This window comes from Mustelus asterias, chromosome 4 (genome assembly GCF_964213995.1).
Source record: "Mustelus asterias chromosome 4, sMusAst1.hap1.1, whole genome shotgun sequence".
Classification (NCBI taxonomy): Eukaryota; Metazoa; Chordata; class Chondrichthyes; order Carcharhiniformes; family Triakidae; genus Mustelus; species Mustelus asterias.
In genome coordinates, this window is record NC_135804.1 from 60,690,745 (window position 1) to 60,716,077 (window position 25,333).

At 41.0% G+C, this 25,333-nt stretch overlaps 1 protein-coding gene across 1 annotated transcript in view; it reads left to right on the forward strand.

Moving 5' to 3' along the window:
• Nucleotides 1-24,415, forward strand: part of trim71 (tripartite motif containing 71, E3 ubiquitin protein ligase) — a 58,484-nt gene extending 34,069 nt beyond the window's left edge. Inside the window, exons 3-4 of the mRNA XM_078211132.1 lie at nucleotides 10,183-10,317; nucleotides 17,201-24,415. Coding sequence (XP_078067258.1) covers nucleotides 10,183-10,317; nucleotides 17,201-18,652 — 1,587 coding nt within the window. The 3' untranslated portion in view covers nucleotides 18,653-24,415. The remainder of the gene's footprint in view (nucleotides 1-10,182; nucleotides 10,318-17,200) is intronic.
• Nucleotides 24,416-25,333: the final 918 nt, after the last annotated feature.

Below are 25,333 nucleotides of genomic sequence, written 5' to 3' on the forward strand. Positions count from 1 at the left end.
TTAAAAGAAACATCAAGAGATGACCACATCTCAATTCTACTATCCAGAAACGGCTGTATTTCTCATCAGTGTTGAACAGAAAGTCAACCGTTGACCATGGTTTGTGATTGTGAATGCTGTGTCAGTTAAACAATTAAAATTATAAATCTAACTCTCTGTACTTGCTGTATAAACTCTCATCAGATGGAGCCCAGCACCACCCTGTTTTCAGTTGCAAAGTACCCTGTGAACCTGAGCTCCTTTCAAATGACTCCAAACATAGAGCTGACTCAAAACCATCTTAAGAGTTCTATATTCCTTGGCTTCAGAGCAAAGAGTTGTGGCTGTGAATTGGAGTTTTCATAGGAGCTTGATTGCTGTGTTGGCTGACATAGAAAACTATCATGCAAGGATTGAACTGGAATTTTTGAAGTGTTGTCTCACAATCTAACAACCCAGAGAAACTTCCCTAATTCTTGCCTGTTAGTAGACTTCCCTAATTCTTGCCTGTTAGTAGACTTGGTAATCATTAAGGCATGTGCGACTTTGGCACATTTTTATTTTCAGATGTCCACTTTTGAAATAAGCTGCGATTTTGGAAAAAGGAGGTGGGAGGTGGCTATCTGAGTACAAGTCCTATTTCAGAGGAACAAGTCTCCTGCTTACCCTCTTGCTATTGTGGATGGAAAGCTGAAACACACTTTGTAATGGGACTAGATGTGAGTCATTCCTTGTAGCATAATTTGGGCAGATAAGCTAGTGTAGGTTAATGTCAAGTCTAAAGACTAAACCCTAAGACTTGACCCTAAATGGGCTTGTGCTGTGAAAGGCTGCCGTAGATGTAGAAAATTGGTATGAAACACTAACGTGCAACTAATAAAGTTGTTCTTGTAACTAGCTGTGCACGTGGACATTACATCAGAAAGAGGAGGTTTTTCCTGGTGGCTGGAATGATGTGGAAGTATTACACAAGATGGATGGGGACGCACCCAGATTTCTGTACATGCTTTCTTGTTTTAAAAAGATTCCCACTCGTCTCTTGGCTGCTTTGAAGAATAGCATCCTGCAGATAAATTGAGGCAGCTGGTTTCAGCTGGCCTGTGAGTTAATCTCTCCATAAAAGCCTAGGTTTCCTTTGGCAAGCAGCTTAGATGTTTGTGGTATGGAATTCCTGAGTCAGCAATTACCTAAAGGGTTTGTGTAGGTGATTGAGTGAGAAGGGTTTTACTACCAGTGATTGCTCCTGGCCTGTGTGTCAGCAGGATAGCCACGATTGTTGTTGAGGTTAGCTGGGAGACTACTTGAAAATTATCTGTTTAAATTTGTTCATGTTAGCAGATGTCAGGACCTCTTTCTTTGCCTGTTATTTTGAAAAGGATACAAACTCCCCCCCCCCCCCCCCCCCCCTCTCTATCAGGACATTGAAACAAAAAGGATTCTGAAAAGACTTTGGAGGTGACCAGCCCGTGTCCCATCAGTAGAAAATATAAACTCCCTGATCATCCTAGGATTGCTGTTGCTGGTTTGGTATGTCCTGGAATTAATCCGAGTTCTTGAGGATTCTAAATTTTGATCTGCAATTTCTAATCAATGGAATGCTTCAGCACCATCGCCCACTTTGCTCCCGGTTATAAAGTTGAAATGTTTGAGAGATTAGTTCCACAAGAAAAATTTCATTTTACAACTCAAACAAGTTTAGAATTATGTAATGGAAATGTAATGTGGTCATTGACGTAGGTCCTTGTCCCTTCCTAACTGCCAGATGAACTGCAATGGACCAAGAAAGGGCGGCATGGTGGCACAATGGTTAACACTGTTGCCTCACAGCTCCAAGGACCTGGGTTCGATTTCTTGCTCGGGCCACTGTCTATGTGAAGTTTGCACCATTCTCCCTGTGTCTGCGTGGGTTTCCTCCAGGTGCTCCAGTTTCCTCCCAAAGATGTGCGGGTTACGTTGATTGGCCATGCAAAATTGCCCCTTAGTGTCCTGGGATGTACATGTTAGAGGGATTAGCGGGGTAAATGTGTGGGGTAGCGGGGATAAGGCTCGATGGGCCAAATGACCTCTTTCTGTACTGTAGGCATTCTATGAAAGCAGCTTGCCACCCACCATCTTAAGGGCAATTAGGAGTGGCCAACAATTGCTGGGCTTGGCAGTGTGTTTATATCATGTGAAAGAATGACAAAAATCTCATTGATTCCAGATGAAGATTTTTTTTGTACTCCCTGGCCAAAACTAGGATTGGGTGAGTGTTGTGTGACTGAGATTGCAAAATATCCAAAACAGACGCCAAAAGTATTGGAGTTCACAAAGGGAGAATTGCAATTAAATTTGAATGCTTAGCTGTGGTTATCATCTTGGTCTCCATGTAGTCATTTTTGAATTAGTCACAGCAAAATGGAATGTTCCAATGTTGAGCCTTGAACTGGACTTCCAGGCTCTGGTTGAAATCTCATATTATGGACCACAGTCGAGACAGTACTGCTCACATGCTGAGGCAAGACAGATTCTTAACGATTTGTCTCCTGTTCTCGACGCTAGATGCTATCAATGTTTTTTTTGCTGGAGTTACTTCAAAGTACTGAGTTTAAATGAAGGAAGAGATCAGATGCAATGAATAGTTTTACTACTTCATTCCTGAACAAAGTGGCTTAATGCCAATGCTTCTGAAAGCTACGAATATTGACAACCTCTCTGCTTGCTTGTCTTAATGGCCATTAAGTGTATGACCAGGTTATTCTGATTGAAGAGACCATAGTGTTAAAGCTTGCTTTACTAACAAATGACCAGTACAGATTTTCTTTCCTTCAACCAAATTCTATTGTTCCAAGTAGCATCAGAATGTGTTATCTCTACTGAAGTTTTCTTTTACTCTGGGTTTAATAAAAAAAAGAATTAGCTTGTTTAAATCATCTGAAGATCCATTGATAAAATTGTACTTTTGCATGGAAGAAAATATTTAACATGGAAAGGGGGACTTGCAAAACATTTCTATGAAGTTATCATTTTTGAGTTCAAATATAAATTGTAGTTTTCCTGTTCCTACTCTGGTCATTCTCTTCCATTCATTGTTTGCAAAGAGCCTACATTGTGGTCCAACCTCTTCTGGGCACCAAGTGAATATTATCTTATGACATGGTTTGTATGCATTTCCCTTTTTCAGGATTGCTACTATTTTGGAATTGGTGCATGTCTGCAGTGTTAAACTGTGCACTTCTGCAGTTCACTTGATGCTGTATGGACAGCTGCCTTCACTTGCCAATTGATTTATGGTGCTCTTCTGTATATTTGAATAAATCATTTTGATTAGCGGTGTACTCAAAATCATGTTTTTTTTTAAAGTCTGAAAATGTTACCCATTGAAGACTGTTTTGAGTGTCTTTTTCTCTATGAACCTTGTGCAGTAATTTTACTTGAGGGGATCAGAATTGAACAGAACCACCCTCTAGGCTATGACCGATCAATAGATTTTTGAATACCAAAGAAATAGAGGAATATGAGGATAGTGTGGCACCAAGGAGCGGAATTAAAAGCTGGATGGTGGTGCAAGTTCAAGGGCCTGGTATGATCTATTCTTATTTCTTAATAGTTGGGGGTGATGTGTTTTGGTTAAAGTGGCTGGTATATATTCATCTATATAAGTTGTGGGACAATTCTACCTTCCCCACAAATGCTTGGAGTATGATGTACCGTTTTGTAGTTTGTGGCATTCTCATAATGTAGCATGTCTGAGCTCATTGCCAACAAATTTTTTTTATTAGTTCATGGGATATGGGGTATCGCCGGCTAGGCCAACATTTATTGCCCATGCCTAATTATCCTTTAAGATGGTGTTGTGCTTTCTTGAACCACTGTAATCCATGTGTTCTACAAACAGCCACAGTGCTTTAGGAAGGAAATTCTAGGATGTTTACCCAACAACAGAAGGTTGTGGTGTTCCCACCCATCTATCCACGTCCTTTTTAAGTGGTAGGGACCTGTTGAAGCTTTTTTCAGAAACTAAGCATTGAGCTAGTTAAGTTAATACAAAGACTTGCGGAGACACTATCCTGATTAAAGATGTTTATTTCCCAAGCTTGATTCAACGCATGAAGAGGAGCGGTTTTGGTGGCATTCCCAAATCACTCAAAGTACATCACAGTATTACAATTATAGTTTTCAAAAGTCATTTGCCTGCCCTTCCTGCTCACCCCAGCCGGGTGTGAGCCAATCGTTATTAATATGGGTTATTTACCTTGACCAATAACATTTATCCTCTGACAGCATTTGAATACGTGAGTTTGTGGACTTTGAGACTTTTCCTTATCTTGTGTGATGTATGGTCTATTCATTTGGCCTGTCTGAGTTTTCTTGCACTCTCATTAGCTAGTGAAACTCTTATTCACTACAACCATCCAGAGACACTGATAAGAATTGCTTTTTCCCTTTCACTCAGTAGCTGTAGTGTTCTGAAGAATGTGGTTCCTTTTATTTGACTACATCCCATCATGCCTTGGAGCGTTGTGCTATTGACGAAGCTTTTAATACAGAATATAATGTTTTCAAAAATACATGTTTAAGTTCTCTAACAGTGGTTATATGTCTCTATGTAAACAGTACCTTTGTAAAATATATTCCAAGCATTTTGTGACTTCACTCTAAATTAATCTACTTTGATTCATTTAGTCTTTTAGTCCTACGTTATTTTAAACCTCTCTTATAGGATCATGGGTTTAGAAGGTGCTGTTGAAGGATCCTTGTTGCTGTAGTGCATCTTGTAGATGGTACACAGGTCTGACAGCATCTGTGGAGAGAGAATAGAGCCAATGTTTCCAGTCAGAATAACTCTTCGTCAGTCAGACCTGCTGAGTTTCTCCAGCATTTTCTGTTTTTGTTTGACTCCAGCATCCGCAGTATTTTGCCTTTACGTCAGTTTTGCTAGGGTTCCTTGATGCCATTCTTGGTCAAGTGCTGCCTTGATGTCAAGCACAGTCACTCCTACATCAGTTCTGGAGTTCAGCTCTTCCGTCGATGTTTGGACCAAGACTATAATAAGGTCCAGGAGCTGAGTGGGCCTGGTGGAACCCAAACTGAACGTCAGTGAGCTGGTTGATGCTGAACAAGTGCTGCTTGAGAGCGCTGACTGGTAATCAAGATTGGGAAGTAAATTGGCCCAGTTGGATTTGCACTCCTTTTTGTGGACAGGACATTTTTCATGTGGACAGTGGCTTTCCACATTGCTGGGTAGATGCTGATATTTTCGCTGTACAAGAACAGCTTGACTGCCAAACCCAAGTTGTGTTTCTAGATTGATGCTCTGTATTCTAACCTGCACAAGAGGTTTGTGATATATAGAAATTACTTTTGTGTTGCACTCTGAAATCATGTTTTCATCTCGCATAACAATGAGGAGACCTAGTTTATGGCCTAATTTCAGTGAACAGAGAGCTCTTTCCAGAGTTATGAGTTGCACCCACAGACTTAAACATGCACACCAAATCCATAAAAACTGTCCTCAAGACATTTGTCACTATTCTATTCTGCTTACTCCATGCTGACGCACAAAGTTTGGTCCTCACCAACAGTGCCGCCACAGACCCTATCTCAGTGAAGACTGGGGTCAAAAAATGCTGTTCTATGGCATCAGCTCTTTCGTTTCCTCACTGCAGTACTGCACCTCCCCTCCAACAAACTACCCATAGTTGCGGAAATAATTTACAGAGCAAATAAACTATTCCTTCTGCAAATACATGTGTGCTGTGTAGATGGTCAGTCAGAAACTGAACTCTCATGCTGATCACCCCAAAACCAGCTTTGCTTCCGAGGACATGTTCGTATGCCTGTCACCAAACTCCCGACTCCAGACTACGGTCACGACAGGAAGCTCCCAGGAGGACACTGGAATTGATTCAGGGTGTCCTCAAAGCACAGTAAGAAGTCTCTCAACACCAGGTTAAAGTCCAACAGGTTTATTTGGTAGCACAAGCCACAAGTTTTCGGAGCACTGCCCCTTCATCAGGTGAGTGGGAATTCAGTTCACAAATGGCATATATAGATACAAACTCAATTTACAAGATAATGGTTGGAATGTGAGTCTTTACAGGTAATCAAGTCTTAAAGGTGCAGACAATGTGAGTGGAGAGAGGGTTAAGCACAGGTTAAAGAGATGTCTATTGTCTCCAGCCAGGACAGCTAGTGAGATTTTGCAAGCCCAGGCAAGTCGTGGGGGTTACAGATAGTGTGACATGAACCCAAGATCCCGGTTGAGACCATCCTTGTGTGCGGTACTTGGCTATCAAGTTTTGCTCAGCGATTCTGTGTGGTCGTGTGTCGTGAAGGCCGCCTTGGAGAATGCTTACCCGAAGATCAGAGGCTGAATGCCTGTGACTGCTGAAGTGTTTCCCAACAGGAAGGGAATGCTCCTGTCTGGTGATTGTGGAGCGGTGTTCATTCATCTGTTATCATTTCGTCTGCATGGTCTCCCCAATTACTGAACTTTATCTGAAATCCACATCATGGTCCTCAAAGCATCCAGAAGTCAAACATCCCTGATACCCCCCCTGGAAAACCCTGGCTTGTGACCAACCAAGATGGAAACAGTTCATTCTGGAAGACATCAACTGCATTGGAACATGTTGGAAACAGATGAAGTTGAGGCATGAAAGAGGATGCAAAAAAAAATAGAGCAACTCTTTGAGCATGTCTGGAGTCTGCAGATCAGCATTGTATTTATCTAAGGGGCAAGTTTTTCAGAAGGTGGTGAATGTCTGGAATGCACTGCAGGAGGTGGAGGAAGCAGATTCTATAATCAAGAGGCATCTGGATGGATATCTGAATAGGCAAGGAATAGAGGGATATAGACCACGTCGTGGCATCTGTGTTGGCACAGACTTGGTGGGCTGAAGGGCCTGTTCTTCTATTTTGCCCATCAAAATGGAGTGGAAGCAAGTTGTCCTGAGGGAGATATTTGACCATAGTGCTCCAGGGCTACTGAAATGAAGTAATAAACTTGGTCTCACTTCTATGAGGAGTGAAATATCAAATGCTGTGACTGACCTGACCATAGCCTACATCGCTGCCTTTTGAGCAAAAAATGATAATGTGTCCATCATTATGGTGTGAGCAAATTGCATACAAACAGTTGGTTTTTTAGAATTGGTGGTTACAGCACAAAGGAGCCATTTGGCCCATGTCTGGACTGGCTCCCTTCAAAAACAATTCACCCAGTCCCATCTACATCTTCCCATAGTCATGCAAATGTTTTACTCCAGATAATTATCCAGTTCTCTTGAAGGCTTTGATTAAATCTGTTGCTGCCACACACTTGAGCAGTGCATCCCAGATCCTAACCACATTGCATGAAAAGGATATTTTTTTTGCGCTCTTGATGCTGCTTTTACAGATCACCTTAAATTGAGAGATCACATGACACCAGGTTATAGTCCAACAGGTTTATTTGAAATCACAAGCTTTCAGAGCACTGTTCCTTCGTCAGGTGAAGTGGAGCGAGGTGCGCAGGCACAATATATAGCCAGATACTATCAGGTAATCAAGTGTGTCAAAGGATAGGTACAGACAGTGTCGTCCAACACTCTTGATTACCTGTTAGTGTCTGGTTATATATTCTGTGCCTCGCACCTCGCTCCACTTCACTTGATAAAGGAGCAGCGCTCCGAAAACTTGATTTCAAATAAACCTTATTGGACTATAACCTGGTGTTGTGTGATCTCTCTTGTCCAGCACCAGCATCTCCACATTATGGCCACCTTAAATTGGTGGCCTTTTTTATTGATCCTTCTGTCAACCTTGTCCTCAAACCTCCATCAAGTCTCCCCTCAACATTCTCTTCAAGGAAATCAACCCCAGTTTGTCCAATCCATTCTCATGCCTTCGTAACTTTCCTGGACACATTGGTTCAGCTTCAACTGGAACAAGTGTTAGACATATGTTTACCATAACTTGCTTTTGTATTCTGCCCCTATTGATAAAGTTCGTATCTTATATGGCTTATAACTTTGAAACTGGCATGGTAGGTTGATTTGTGCATATATGCCCCCAGGTCCCTCTACTCCTGCACCCGTTAGAATTGCATCCTTTTATATTGTGCCTCACTTTTAATGTACCAAAATTAATCCTTTTATACGTCACTGGAAGAAATATCATGGCTATTTGTTCGCTCATTCCACCAGCTTCAACTCTATTGGAGCCTATTACTGCCCTCAACAATTCATAATACTTTCAAGTTTTGTCACCTGAAGATTTTGAAATTGTGTCCTGTACACAAGTCCGGATCATTAATATAAAGCAAACATAGAGGACCTAACACAGTCCCTGAGAGATCCACTATGTACCTTCCTCCAGCCTGAGGAGTTATATTCACAACTGTTTCTGTCACTCAGACAATTTCATATCCATGTTGCTACTGTCTTTTATTTCATAAGCTCTAACTTTCCTGATGCTGTTTGTGGCATGCTATGCCTTTTGAAAGTACAATTTTGTACTATACAATGAAGAAAGAAATAATGGAAACTTGCATTCATTAAATTTAATTAACTCAGTTACTCGATCTAAAATCCATTCTGATTTGGTCTTCCAGGAATAAAGACCTAATTTCAATTTTATAAAATCAGAATAATCTGTTCAGTGATAACTTGTGGATTCAATTTTGACTTGGACATAGTCCTGAAAAATGCTTTGAAATCTTTAACATCAATCTGGACAGGCAGGCACTTTAGTTTACTAACTTACCTGAAAGGGAGCACCTCCAACAACACACCACTTCAAGTGTTGCTCTTAATTTCTGGAGTTGCCCCTCTGAAGCAGAAAACCGTGGGGAAAAGGCTGAGATGTGTTTTATGTATTATATTTCTATAGTTTTATCCCAGTTATTTTCCCTTGTATTCTCTACATAAACAGCAACACCAAATTATGCTCAGAATTTAAGGATAAGAGGACTATTTGGGTTGAAGTTGTTTACAATTGCCTAGCCAAAATGTCAAATTAAAAAGATTTTTAAATAACCTTCCATAGAAACTTGTTGTGCAATTCAGATTAAATTCACCAGCGCAAAACAGCCTTGCCATCAAGGATCAGTCCCCCAATCAGAAAAGAGAAGTAACCCATTTTCTAGTTGTAACTATTTTTACTGAAAATTAATACCCATTATATTTTGGGATGTTTCATGTTATTGGAGTGAATTAGAAGGAATGTGATATGCAGTCAGCTATCTTTCACAAATTTCTTTGGGTACATTTCTAAAATCTGATTTATGCTATAGCTTGAATCCACTGTTATCTTTCTTGCACTGCATTATTCTGCTTGTGCACTAAGCAAGTAAGATGAGTCAAGAGTGGGTGGTATAGCTAGGCATTTTATTGATGTCTCTTGAAGGAAGAAAGGTCCTGTGCTGTAATGGTGTTCCAAAGTGAGATTTTTGTCATGTTGGCTCCATTTTGTAAATGCTGAAATGGTTTCCCAAATGGTGCATAAACCACAGCTATAAGCATTCTTGCCTGTCATTCAAAATATTTAGATTAAACTAAGTACTCATCTAGATTGCTGTAAAATGAGATAATCAACCTGTTCCCTTCTAATACCTGTTGACGCTGAATGTTATAAAGTTCTGCCTGGCTAATCCAGGGTGAATTTGATCCTCTTGGTGTTTGTTCTGAGTAGCTCCCTTCTCTAAAACTGCTATGGCTTAACACCAAAAACCTGGTTGGGTGTCAAGTAGTCTGAGAATTCAATTCAGCTGGTTGTGCATTGAATCAAAGTAGTTTTGCATTAATAGCTGTAGCTTCAATTGCAGTAGAAATTTCTGGTTAATATTGTATGGGGGATTAATGTAACAACTGTCCAAACCGTTGTGTATAAAAGATGGCCTAATGATGCAGCTGGCCACGTCTGTGAAAGCTGAGTCATACAGGCCAAAGAAGTTTGATTCCATATGTTGCAGTAGGGTACTATAGCTAGCTGGCTGTTTTACCCTGGGTTGGGAGGAGGCAAAATGCAGCTGCCACTTCTGATTCCCACTGTTTAGGACCTATCAGCATAAGGTGTTCTTGGAATGTGTGGCTGTTGCTGTGCACACATTTGTGACTGGTGTAATCCCCACCCACCCTCCTGGCCAAAATTCTTCACAAACATTCAAAAGTAAATTTGCAGAGAGATATTTAGTGGCTCTTCTAATTATACTTCCATTTCTCCTCCATCCTATTCTTACAGCTCAGTATAGAGAAAGTCAGGGCCATGGTGGAACAAGTCGAAATGAAAGCTCAAGTGATTCGGTCAGAAGTCAAAGCGGTAACTTCACGGCACAAGAAGGCTCTGGAGGAACGTGAATGTGACCTGTTAAGAAAGGTGAGTTATTCTTGCAGTTTGTCAAATGCAATTTGGTACCTAAACAAGCTAAGTCATCTATGGTTTGTGATTCAGTGCTTAATGCTGGGTGTTCACATGAGAACCTAAATTAACATTTCTTCCTCATCAGCCCTACCCTGTCCGCTCCAGGTGGTGACTTGTGCTGCAGTATACTTTTGTGCCATGCTCACGTTTGAGCTTGGCTGATTTAGGGCTATTGCACTATGATAATGGGATGTTGTGTCAAATTTAAGCTATGTCATAGGCCTACCGTCAGACTGAATAATAGCTGATGCTGTCAGATACAAACGCACATGGCATTGATTGCCTGTACTGATTAGGAGTGGGGGAACGAGCAGTGGTCTCCCTTATGTGACATCTGGTGAATTATCTTGAATTGCTGGATAAAAGCAAGTTACTGCGGATGCTGGAATCTGAAACCAAAAGAGAAAATGCTAGAAAATCTCAGCAGGTCCAGCAGCATCTGTAAGGAGAGAAAGAGCTGAGTCCAGATGACCCTTTGTCAAAGCTGGGTCATGAATTGCTGTGACTCTTGTGTAGGTATACAATCATGATCCTGCAATTGACAATGAGATGAATGACAACTTGAATCTGTTTTTGAAATTGATTGTTATTGGGGAACTTTCGCTTAAAACAACATCATGGAATCGAACACCTGCTGAAACGGTTAAATGGCAGTTTCATGGAATAGAATTTTGCAGTGTGGGAGGCCATTTGACTTTTAACACCTGGTTCTTTCGGCTGTCCTATGCTGGGGTATGACATCAATTTGATGCCATACCCCAGCATTTTTCCCATTACTCTGTAAATTAGTCCTCTTTAGATGAACCGATTCAGTTGCTGCTTGAGAAATCTAATGGAATCTGATATCCCACCACCTCAAGTAGCCTGCTCCAGATCTTAACCTTCCTATGAAGAAATTCTCCTTCCTCCAATTCACTCCAGTTAATTGTCCATTTGCCAGAAGAAATAGCTTTTCCATCTTGGTATAATTTTGAATACCTCTAGATTATGAAATGTCTCTCAGGAGATCAATTCCATCTTCTATATATTCTCTGCATAACTGAACACACACATTCCTGATACCATCCTGGCAAACTTCCACTTTGACCTCTCCAGGTCCTTGACACCCTGAAAATATAGTTCACAGAATTTTACAAGAACAGGTAAGAGACTGAGCATTCTGCGGCCTGTAATTCACCACCTGACTCTTCAAAGCATGTTCACCATCTACAAAGCACAAGTCAGGAGTGATGGATCTCCACTTGCCTGGATGAGTGCAACTCTAACAACACTAGCTGCTTGATTGCACCCCATTCACCATTTTAAAAATTCACTCCCTCCTTCAAGGCATAGTGGCAGCAGTGTGTACTGTGTAACATGCATTGCAGCAACTCAACGCAACTTTTGACAGCACATTCCAAACCCACAACCTCAACCATCTAAGGATGGGGGCAGCAGATGCGTGGAAATGCCCCCACCTGCAAGTTCCCATCCAAGCCACACACCATCCTTTCAAAGAGGAAGAACTATATTGCCATTCCTGTCACTGGGTCAAAATCCTGGAACTCCTAGAAATGTAGCTACACCTACACCACAGGGACCGCAGTGGCTCAAATTGGCTGCCCACCACCTAAAGGGCAGTTAAGGATGGGCAGCAAATGCTGGCTTAGCCAATGGCACTCGCATATTGTAGAAAAAATAGAACAGAATTGTGCACAATATTCCAGCTAAGGTCAGACCCCATTTTAAAAGTGTAGCATGACTGCCCCTTTTTAATTCCATGTACTTCTATTTTCCAAAATATCGCCATTTTGAAAGTCATTACATATAAACTCAAATCCTCTCTTGTTGCCTCAGATAATTCTGATCAACTTGGACATAATCTGCCTTTTAACAAATCCATGCTGGTTGTCCCTTATTAACCCATGTTGCTCTCAATAGAACTTAGCTGTTCTTGACAATTGATTTTGGACTAGTTAAAATCAGATAAATTTACAGCAAGGAGCGAGACCATTCAGCCCATCACATCCATGTGAACCAGCACTTACCATTTGGCCCAATTTCACTTTCCCAATCTTAGTTCATAGCCATGCACTTACGGTAGTTTCTGTCTCCACAACCTTTTTCAGGGCTCCAGATCCCTCTGAGTGGAAATAATCAGAGTGCAGAAAAGGCCCTTCGGCCATCGGATCTGCAATGACAATAACTACCACTCAAGTCACGCTAGTCCCATTTTCCTGCACTTGTCCCATATCCTTGAATGTTATGAAATTTCAAATGCTTGTCCAAATATTTTTTAATGGTTGTAAGGTTTCTGGCCTCCTCCACCTTCCCATGCATTCTAGATTCCCACCACCACCTTGTGTAAAACATTTTTTTTCAAATCCCCTCTGAATCTCCTACCTCTTATCCTAAAACTGTGCCCTCCCTTGACCCCTAAACCAAGGGGAACAGCTGCTCCCTAATCGCACTGTCCATACCCCTCAAAATCTTATAGACCTCAATCATGTCCTGTTCTTCTCCACACCCCACCCCTCCCCAACCTTCCACCTTCTCTGCTCTAAAGAAAACAATCCAACCCTATCCAGTCTCTTGTTATAGCTCAAATGTTCCATCCCAAGCAACATCCTGGTGACCTTCCTTTGTACCCCCTCTAGTACAATCTCATCCTTCCTATAGTTAGGTGACCAGAACTGCATGCAGTACTTCAGCTGTGATCTAACCAACACACTGTACAACTCCAATATTACCTCCTTGCTCTTGTACTCTATGCCACAACTGATAAAAGCAAGTGTCCTATATACCACTTAACCTATTCATGTGCTCTGCCGACATGAGGGATCTGTGAAGCCCTGAGATCCATCTGTTCCTCTGTGCTTCCCAGTGCCCTACCATTCATTGAATACTCCCTGGTCTTGCTGCTTCTTCCAAAGTGCATCACCTTGCACTTATCAGGATTAAATACCATCTGCTGCTCAGCCCATCTGACCAACCCACCTATATCTTCCTGTAACCTACGAACATCCTCTCTATTAGCCACTCTAGAAATCTTGGTATCGTCTGCTAACTTGCTTAACATTCCCCCCACATTTTCATGTATATCATTTATGTATACTGATCCTCGTGATACATCACTGAACGTCTGCCTCCAGTCACATGAACAGCCTTCTGCCACTACCCTTTGTGTCCTATTACTAAGCCAGTTTCTGATCCATCTCACCAAGTTTCCCTGAATTCCAAGATGAAGGCAAAATACTGCGGATGCTGGAATCTGAAATGAGAACAGAAAGCTGGAAAATCTCAGCAGGTCTGATAGCATCTGTGGAGAGAGAATAGAGCCAACGTTTTGAGTCAGGATGACCCTTCGGAGCTTTTTGTTCCAGAATTCTGTGCTTTAGCTTTCTCAGTCTCCCATGTGGGCCCTTGTCAAAGGCTTTGCTAAAATCCATATTACCTACATCAACTGAACTTCCTTCATGCATGCATTTGATCACATTTACGAAAAACTCTTAGCAAATTTGGGATGACCTCCCTCTGTTAAACCCATGCTGACTATTCCTGGTTAACCTATGCCTTTCCAAATGGCTATTAATTCTCTCCTCCAGAATTTTCTCCAATAGTTTCCTTACCACTGATGAGACTCACCGGTAATTTCCTGGTTTATCTCTACCACCCTTAGAACCATATTAGTCATTCCAGTCTTCTGGCACTTCCCCTGTGGTCAAAGAGGAATTAAAAACTTGTGTCAGAGTCCCTGCAATTTCCTGCCTCGCCTCCCGCAGCAACCTCAGGTACAGTACATCCGGGCCTGGGGATTTGTCCATTTTTAAGCCTGTCCAGAGTCTCCAATACCTCATTTCCTATGTCAAACGCTGCAAGTTCTTCACAGTCAGTTTTCCTAATTTCTGTACCTATGTTCTTCTCTCCCTGAGTGAAGATTGAAGAGAAGTATTCATTTAACACCCTTCCAATGTCCTGCAGTTTCACCAGGATGTTTTTTTAGTTTAGATGCCTTGTTCAATCTCCTTGTGGGAATTAATTTTTACAGAAATTATCTCAACTTTGAGAGCCTGCTGCTGTTCATTAACTGTTTTCCTGACCAATTATTTTCGCTGTGCTAAATCCCTCCACCTCAAGTGTAGCTGATGCATACCAACTACAAATGTGCCAGCTTAGATCTCTGGTTGACCCTATGTAGGGGCCTGACTTTCCATAGAATCCCTACAGTGCAGATGGTGGCCATTTGGTCCATCCAGTCTACACAGACTCTCGAAAGAGCATCTTAGAATCCCTACACTGCAGAACGAGGCCATTTAGCCCATCAAGTCTGCATCGACTCTGACAAAGCATCTTACCCAGGCTCCCCACCCTATCCCTGCATCTTTACCCCACTCCACTAATCTCTCTAACCTACACATATTGGGACAGTAAAGGGAAATTTAGCATGGCCTATCCTGCACATCTTTGAATTGTGGGAGGCAACTGGAGGAAAGCCACGCAGACATGGGGAAACCGTGCAAATTCCTCAGTCATCAGAGGCTGGAATTGAACCTGGGTCCCTGGCGCTGTGAGGCAGCAGTGCTTGCCACTATGCTGTCCTTATCCACGTCCACCCTGCTCTATCTCCATAACCCCTTATTTATTATGGCTAATCCACCTAACTTGACACATTTGGACTGTGTGTGGGGGGGGGGGGGGAGGGGGGGAGAGAAAGAAACCAGAGCACCTGGAGGAAACCCACGCAGACACTGGGCGAACATGCAAACTTGACACCGACAGTCACCCAAGGCTGGAATTGAGCCATTTCCAAGCACAGGGAAAATGATTGGCCAGGATTCATTCTATATAGTTTAGTGGTGGGCAATCTTGAGGCTCAGGGCTACGAAATATTATGTTGACCGTGGTGCTGAGGTAGCAGAGCTAACCACTATGACACCATGCCAACTTTACACTAAGCAATTTAGAAAAGAGTGCACGCTTCAAATCTGAATCACTGCAAGTTTGCAGAAATCTAGTAGCTTGTGTCTTTCAGTAACTGCTGAGGGATTGTATCCAGTCTCGACTGGAGTGATAGGTATTAATAGTTAACCTCAGCGCTGGTTAGAGAGAGTGACAAATGCACCAGCCGCCTTGCTTTTCAGTCTCCAAAGATCACTGCAGGAGATATGGGTGTTCAGTAACAATGGATTGGCAAGGATTCCATGTGAATGGCAATTTGAGTGCTAGACCGGTACTTTTGAAACCATAGTGCATCTGTGAAGTCAGTGGTTTGAATAGAGGGAGAAAGGGAATGTTACATTCTGGATATCTCAATAATAGAAACTAACAGCAGGAGTAGGCGCTTCGAGCCTGCTCCACCATTCATCTTGGTTGTAGCTGATCATAGAATTCAGTATCCTGATAGTTTCCCCCCCCCCCCCCCCCCCCCCCCCATATCCCTTTAGCTCCAAGAGCTATATCTAATTTCTTCTTGAAATCAGACAACATTTTGGCCTCATCTACATTTGGTGGTAGTGAATTCCACACATTCACCACCCTCTGGTGAAGAAATTTCTCACCTCAATTCCAAAATTAGAATTTATCCTCAGGATCCCCTTATCCTCAAACCATGACCCCTAGTTCTGACTTACCCACATTGGGAACATTCTTTCTGAATTTACCCTGTTTAGCCGTTAAAATTTTGTTTCCGAGATTGCTGAAATAGGTGACTCCAGCTACATCCGTGCCATTAGAATGGACATTACCTAAATGCTGTTGGTTATGTTTGAATGTATAACCTACAGAAATTAAAATACAGTAGAATATTTGAGGATACCCAAAGATACTGCAGCTGTAGAATTTGGTGTATTAAAATCTAGGCTTATTCAGGAGAGACAAGGGTAAAGATTCATTTTATATAGTTCAGTGGTGAGCAATCTTGAGGCCCAGGACTACATGCAGCCCACAAGACATTTTGTTGCCTGTTGCCCAAGGGCAGGGTTGCCACATTCCACTGACTTCTGTCCATGTAGTTTTTTCCTACAGGTATGACTAAAGTGATACTCGTGTAAAGCCAGGGCAAGTGAAGTGAGGTGCAGGTTGCTTGCACATAACTGACTGAGAGCCCTACACCCCCTTTCCAAAGTGCAAATGTTTATTTTGTTTTTACTATTTCAAATTGAGAGTTCTAGTAATATATGAATGATTGCACATTTTCTCTAACTAATTATAAAATACTTGGCAAGTATTCAATCTTATTCCTATGGTCATGCTTAGTCAACAAGCTCGATTTCCCAATCATTAGCCTAGGTTGCCTCTCACCATCAATCATTGAAGGTAGTCTGTAACTTGAGTTCAGTGCTTAATGTTTTATTTTTTCACAATGCAAACATTAACTTGACAAGATTCAACAGTATAGTCTTAAGCTCAGTGACTCTCGTGCTAGGGCCCAATTGTGAGTTTTGCTCGGAGCAATCTGAGGTAATGAATTGCAGTTTTAAGAGCTCTAATAATTTCAATCAATATAGTGCTTTGTTGAATCATAAGTTTGAGCAACTAGTTTCCAGCATGAGCTGCTCTTGACTTTTGTTGAGAGTTTGGATGTTTCAGCTGAATTTAGTGCCCCCAAGTTAGAAAGTCTTCGGGCCTTGATTTTGATTATTAAACCCTACTGCAACAGCAGCAGATATGGATGTCTTGAGGACAGACTCTGCTCTATATTTGTATTTAAACAGTCAATTGACCCCTTGGGCGGCAAGCTGTGAAGACCTTTTTGCAACAAGGGGAGAAAATTGGCTGGGTCAATAAGTAACTTGGATATAGTGGGTGAAGTCAATAGAATTGTGTTCAACATTCTCTTTTTTTTTCCCTATGTGAACAGGTTGAAAAGATCCGGCAGATGAAGGCCAAGACTCTGCACCTTCAGGTGGAAGCACTGCGTGAGAATTTAACCAGGCTGGAGAGCACTATTGACTGTGTGCAGAAAGCCTTACTGGATGGGCGAGATGTGGATGTACTCTTGGCAAAAGAACAAATGTTTGTCCAAATTCAGGACTTGAAGAAACTTCGGAATCTCCTTCAGCCTCAAGACGACGACACACTTTCATTCATACCACCTGATGGTGTCCTGTACAAAGCCATTAAGTCCTTGGGTATAATCAGTAGCAGCGCATATGCCCCAATATCTACAGCTACTGGCGAAGGGTTGAAACGGGCATTACGTGGGAAAATGAGCAGCTTCACTGTAATCACCAAAGATCACACTGGTGAAGGAAGATCTTCAGGTGGTGATTTGGTTGTAGTTGTTATCATGGGACCTGATGGCTGTCTCTTTCGTGCCGATGTTCTTGATCATCATGATGGCACCTACACAATTAGCTACTCCCCACATCTAGAAGGAGAACATGTGGTCTCGGTGACGATTCGCGGCCAGCATATTGAGAACAGTCCCTTTCGAGTAATTGTCAAAGCAGGTCGCAACTATGCTGGAATTGGGCTTCCGATTTGTTCCTTTGGCGGAGAAGGGGATGACGATGGACAGCTTTGCCGACCTTGGGGTGTTTGTGTCAACAAAGAAGGCTACATTATCATTGCTGACCGTAGCAACAACCGTGTTCAGGTCTTCACTCCAAGTGGAACCTATCACCACAAGTTTGGGACAGCAGGTGCCAGACCTGGGCAGTTTGACCGTCCTGCCGGTGTTGCTTGTGACCACAATTGTCGTATCGTAGTGGCCGATAAGGACAACCACCGCATTCAGGTTTTCACCTTTGAGGGACAATTTGTCCTCAAGTTTGGGGACAAAGGAAGCAAAAATGGCCAGTTCAACTACCCTTGGGATGTTGCAGTCAATACTGATGGAAAGATTCTCGTGTCTGACACTCGCAATCATAGAGTTCAGCTTTTTGGCCCAGATGGAAACTTTGTAAGTAAATATGGCTTTGAGGGAGCTTTGTGGAAGCACTTTGATTCTCCCCGTGGGGTGGCCTTTAACCATGAAGGACACCTTGTGGTCACAGATTTCAACAACCACCGGCTGCTGGTAATCCATCCTGACTTCCAGTCTGCACGCTTCCTTGGCTCTGAAGGCACAAGTAATGGTCAGTTCCTCCGACCTCAGGGTGTAGCTATCGACCAAGAGGGGCGCATCATTGTGGCTGACTCCAGGAACCATCGCATTCAGATCTTTGAACCAAATGGCAACTTCCTGTGCAAGTTTGGGACCCAAGGCAGTGGTTTTGGGCAGATGGATCGTCCGTCTGGGATAGCCCTGATGCCAGATGGACTAATAGTAGTCGTCGACTTTGGCAACAATCGTATCCTCTTGTTTTAATAATGCTGTGTGCTTTGTTTTTCTATATTGTGGATTTGTTGCTCAGGGACAATGTCTTAATTGTTTTCCCTAGAGAAGACAGGTGTTTTTTTTCTGTGCTGCAGTCATCTACCTCATGTTGGTAAAGTGTGAGCTGTGAGACTACTTCAAAACTACATAAATATATAGCAGACCTACCTCACTGCCTACAGATGTTGGGCTGACTTAATGTTTGGATATTTCCATGGAACTGTGCAAATGTGTCCAGGCAATTGGTGCCTTTATGACCTGAATCCAAAGACTTGTTTCTTAGTATTAAAATTGTCCTGTAGCTTTATTTAAAAAAAATCTCAGGTAGGAAGACTATTGGCCACTTCTATAGCCTAAAAAATGGCCATTTGTGGGTGACTGAAAGGCTTTGGCTGCCTACCTGCATACATTTTGTTTTCAGGGATTATTTGATATTGAATATCTCGTATGTTAAGCCCTACACTCTTCTGAATGTAGCCCTACGCTCCACCTGAATGTAAACTAAATACCTCCTTTTTTTGTTTTGTCTTTAGGGTTTAATGTTCTTTGGCCTGATGCACATTATGGTGAACATAGAAGTTAAGGGTTCTTCAGAGTGTTTATTAGGGGTATTTGTGTAAGGAAGATTTGGGTTGTCATTTGATACCCTGAAGATCAAAGTATATTACCTGGGATAATCAAATTATATTTACCTCGACTGCTACCTCAGGTACCTGTATAAAATCAATTTCCTACTGATTTGGTAGGCTGATTTGGTTTTGGAGGCAGTATTACTTTGTGTTGGAAGTGTGAATTGGTCGATTTAAAAGATAGTATCACTTTTTCCTTGGCTCTTGTTTAGTCCTGGTTGGGAATCTGCGGAAAAATGAGTTCAGGGTGGGGAAAGTCCACTAGTCCTGCTTTGAGTGTGGTACTGCTTGGATGCACACACACTGTTACAGATGCCATAAACAGAAATTAAATGAACATCTAACTTAATTAGGTTCTCAATGCCAAGCTTTCTAAATGAGGGAGTTTTTAATCACCCAAAGCTTCGTTGAGAAATAAAGTATTTGGAAGTGATACCTTTATGATATTGTAAAATGCATCTGCAAGCTGACCAGTTCTTTTACTAGTGGGAATTAGGCAATGGGGTTACATTGTCCTGTCCTTTTAAGTAGAAAATAAGTCACTTCTTTACAGAGCATTATTGTAATAGTTTGTGTGTGTCGTGCGCTGGAGCAGTAGTAACACTTGTAAAGACCCATAAGGACTGGCAATAATTGCTGATTGTAACAGCGCTGTTATGTGAATATTCTGCCAGGGTTCTGGTTGTACCTAATAGTTAAGGAAATATATATATATTATATATATGCTGTAGTGGTAGGAACATTGGTAGCATCCATGGATTTTTTCCAGTTCTGAATCTTCAATTTTTCCTGTAGCCCAAAAGTGACCAATTAGTTTAGAAATGAGACTACGTCTCTTTAAAACTATTTTAAATTAAGTTTATGCAAATGATTTCCTTCACAGCCTTCTCTTAAATAAATACAGATTTTAGAAAAAACAGTATTTTTACAGTCTAGGAACCACAGCATGTAAACTTGACATTTTACAGAAGCCACATTGAATATTTTTGCAAAATGTAGAAGTGGTTAACAGCCATAAAATTTAACTCTGAGCCAGTTTCATTGCATCTGCTAAGTTACTCCAGTCATTCTGCCTTGCTAGTCTGGTGATCAGAGTTAAAGGCATGCTCCCATTTCCATTTCACTTAGCCATTTGTCTGCCAGTTATTTGCAGCCATGCTGCAGTCTACAAAAATGACACATTCCATCTTTATACTAGAGTGAACATTACCTTTTAAGATGGAAGGGAATCCAAACGATTAAAGCTGTGAAGGTTAGTGATTTTCAAACGCGGCAGAACTGTTTTCTTCACTTGATTGGGAGACTGGCTTCATTTTGGATCAAAAGTGACATGGTCAGTTATGGAGGCAGGCTTGCCTTTGGAATAACTTATTTAGACCATATCCCCAAATCAAGGGGTTAAAGAACTGATGAATATAGTTGGACCTACCTCAATCCTTTGTGGTCAGGGTTCAAGTGCAAGAGCTGCTGTTTACTTAAAACTTGCATCAATTTGGCTGTTTTATCATTCCTCTGAATTGGTTGAAACAATGTCTTACTTTTGAATTCTTGGAAGGATGGAAAGCAGAGGCATGCTAGCCAGTAAAATCATAATAGAAAATCTGTAATGAGGGGTAGCATTAATGAAAATTGAGGTTTGCAGCCCTTGAGTCTGAAAAGATGGCTGTTTGTGGTTAATCTTCAGCAAGATTGGAAAATATTTCAGAATTTGTGTGGAGCTGTGTCCATTTATAAATGTTAGTATCCTACTTTATTATATGCTCCCTAATGGATCAATTTAGCTTTCAAGATGAAACTGGCTAATGTGCTGCTTCAGATTGTAACAGTTGGTTGAATATGTCGTGGTTAGATGTTGTAGCATAGAATGGCTTTTGTTTTACACATTGGGAAATTGTTCATGAGCAGTGGTTAATGATTAACACAAAACTGTTAAGGGGCCCATCAATTTGAAATGCACATTTAAACGCCAGCCTTTCAAGTATGAAATAGGTTTTGTCTTTAGAATGAAATAAAACCCGACAAAGCCTAATTCCTGTAATTTGAATGCTGTGCTCTTTAGCTTTGAGGTTTATGCAGTTACAGCTTTGGGTGGACTGCATTAGAGATATCTCTTGGAGCCATTTTTCCCCCTTTTTAGCACAAATTTAAAGATACAAGCACACATTTGTCAGCCCCACTTTTGGGGTATTTTTAAAAACAAAAGATCAGCCTTTAAAAATCAACTTTTACAAAACAAGTAAAGCTGTTTTTGTATTGAGTTCCTTTGGGATAGCAGAATTAATAAATCTCCAAATCAAATTGAACCTGTTTAAAAAAAAAACTATGTCCTTAATCAAAACTCTGTTCAAAATATATCTCTTTGTTGCTAAGTTATTAGTATGACATAGGATTCACAATTGTCTGCTGGCTAAAATATTAGCTGCTGATGAACTTTGCTAATATAAAATGTGGGATGACCCCTCTGATCATGTTGCTTGTAATGAGGTTATCAGCTAAACATTCGGTGGAATGGTTGTTAAAATCATACACTTGTTTTTGAACTAATTTTTTGAACATTCTTTTTTCACGTGAAATATTAGGTGACCCTTTACAGGTGTAAAACTTCAAAGTCCATGGGAGATAATGAAGCCCTTATTTTAAAAATTCGCCCATTTTAATCTTTTCTATTTGACTTGTGTCTGCTATCCAATTGGTAACTTATTCTCATTTGGTTTTCTCTACATTTTGAATTGGGTCAGAGTTTGGAGTGTTCAAAACTCTCATTACTTTCCAACTTTATAACTGGACAAATCCCCAAAGTCTGTTTTAGCTTGAGTATTCACAAAACAATTTCACACCGTTTTACAAGCAAATGCAAAGAGTTCACTAAAAGTGCTTAATGGATTATGTTCACAATTCTTAAAACTTTAGTCAGGCACAGTACCTTACCTCAAATAACCTCAAGAAAAGATCAACTTGCAAAACCCCAAGAGGCCAATTAATTCAGAGACTAGGATCTAAATGATACATAATTCTCAGGGAAGTGATCCTACCATCTCTGGAGGGTAATAGGGGTGCAAGATCTGGTTCTGGTGCCTTGTCAGGTAATGGCTTTCGTCTACCTCGGTGCCTCTTTCTGCGGCAGCTTCAAACTACCTCATGTTGGAACCCAATTGTCTCACCATTGGGTGAATAACTTGCACCGGGGGCTAATGTGCAGTTTTTTGATATTGGGATTTTAATGCAACCCATGAATCAGCTGCTGAAAATGGCATTGAACAAAAGTATATGAATGATGGTGTAAAAACGCTCCTGGTTTGTCTCCTCCAGCCACAGTCCCATTCAGCATGCAATTTGGATCATCAGTTTCATAACATCTGAAGTTAAACTTGGGGGGGAAAAAAATCCTTCCACAATCTGAACAGAACTCCTTCTGAACTTCAAATAGGGAATTATCGTTTAAAATTAATCATATATAAATATAAAAGACCACGTACTCCCAGGTATTTTCTGTTAACTTCGTGACATCAAAGGGAAAACTCAATGGCAGATGACTAGCTGTTTGACTAGCCCTGCTCTCTGCTGAATGGTACAGTTTTATTAATAGTTGCGTAATTTTATTTAGTGGCATCACCGGGCAGGCCAACAAAAAATCTCTACCTCTTTTGCACACAGATGGATTATATTATATTTAGATATAATATAGACATAAAAATGGGATGGTTGATTCACATTAATTTAATAAACATGCTGGCCCAATAGGTGTTTGTCCTACTTTCATTGTTCCAAAATTTTTTTGAACTTCCATAGTTGGAGGTGTGTGGTTGGCAGCAGATGGGTCAGTGTCGGTCAAATAACTGGAGTTTCTCATTAAGGTTATTGAGTTGATGTGGCATTCCTTCTGTTTTCCTTTTTCTGCTTGTCAAATGCAGTTTACTCCAGAAATGGGGGGGGAGGGGTGCTGTTATTCACTGGGAAAAAGGTGGCAGTGCCATGCTTGGGGGCAGGGGAGGAGTCGGTGGTAAGGTTGGTTTCGGAAGCAGTTGGATTATAGCCAGTTTGCTTCATCATTCATGTACATGCTTGCAAAATAGAAAATGGTGATTTAGGCACTTGGAGTTGATTTTCTAAGCTTGCCAGCAGATTCAAGTGGAGTCTTGCAGGGTTTGTTTGACCAATTACAAACCAGTGCAGTTTATTCAAAGCTTAATGATAAATTTAATAACCCATTTCACACACCAAATAGTTGGACATTGTTAAAATGTAGACAAAGGAGTTGTTGGCTTTTTCATTGACAAAATGTGATCCCAGCTGATAGTGGGAGCACCTGATTTGCTGTTTGTTTAAACAAATTGTTTTTGTGAACTGATTTTATGAAGTGCTTAAGTTGTTTTTTTTTATATTGTGAAACTGGGTTTCAAACCACTAGTTAAGCAGACTTTATTCAAAATTTATTCTTGAGAATTTAAGTGTCTGGTCCAAGATCCAGAAATCCTGGCTGAGAAAACGTAATATATAGCTTAAAGAAATTTTCGCTGTTTTCTAAAAACGGTGAAACCAAGTTCTGGGCTCAAATTATTTTAGAGGCAGAGCTGCAGTAAAATCAGAAGTTCTATTGAGTTGTATAAGAAGTGATTTTGCTTATTGCCTCTGTTTATCTTTTTCTAATTTTAACTTTGTAGTCTGTGTTCTAGATTAAGGGGATAGCATTAAAATGTCTGGTGCAAGTGGTCAAAGGCCCTTTTCTCAAACTTAGACAAGTGCCTCAAAATGACGGAGCCTATTTCTGTATTTAAAAATGTCCGAGCAGTATTGTTTAAGTTACTGTTGTACAACAACCCAGCATTTAATGTTCATCGGTGGTTACCACTGCTTAAAGGAGAGGGGAAATTGGGGTCCTAGACTACCAGAAAAGTGTTTGTTTTAAAAGAAAATTCCTCTTGGGGGTTGTCTTTACAGTAAGGTGACGGGTAATTTTTTTGTTTCACCCTTTTGTATAATTTCCCTCTAATTGTAAGATCCAGCCTCTGCACCAAAGAATGAGGTTTACTGACCTGGAACACTTCTTATTCCTGTGTGTTTGAAAGCCTAAAAATTGATGTTTGTGCAATTTTTATCTGGATGAAAGTTCAATAAAATTTGTTTACAATTGATGCACTCTTATGCCTTTTTTTAAAAAATGTTTTGTTAAATCCATGCACTATGTACAACTATAGCTTCAGGACTACCACCATGTGGTATTATGGATGGAAACGAGCAGAGACCCAAATTTCATGTAAATCACAGCATATCTGAATTAAGAGTTTGATCTCGAATAAATTGAAGTCCTGTGCTTTCAATTCCGGCAGCATATTCTTGCAGGAGATGAAAGCTGTTGGTGGTTTAAAGACATGTGATGTCACACTCTCGCATTCTAATTTCATTACTGTGCAAGTCCTAATTGGTTATAATATTGGGAGCAATTATAAAGGGATCATGATTTCTTAATCAGTGGACCCCAGCTGATTAAAACCGCTAATCTGTGTATTGTGTGGATGTCAATTATTCCTAATTGGCTCATGTACTGGAGTAAGCGCCTTACCTGACAGCAAATGGATATGAGCTATCAAAAATTAGCAAATGGTCCTTATAAAGTGCTCATGTTTAAAACTTGTATGGACTATTCAGAAATGTGTTAACCTAGGGCTTGGGTAATGTTTCATGATCTCCAGGTTCTTGTAGCTTCAAGTAGCAGGGCGGTAACAATGCGGCAGTGCTAGTGAAATACAATCTGTAGAATCTAACTTAAATTGACAGTGTAGTGGTCATTGCTATTGAATTAGTAATCCAGAGGCCTGGACTAATTCAGGGAATGAGTGCTTACATCCCACCATGGAAGTTTGAGAATTTGAATTTCAGTTTTGCTAGAATCGACTTCAAGTGCAATTGGGGATGGCCAATAAATGTTGGTCTAGCATAACGTGTGTCTTTGAAGTTGCTGGACTGTTGTAAAACTCCTAGTTCACAAATGGCCTTTATGAAAGGAAATCTTCCATCCTTATTGTGAACGCACCTCTTGTGACTC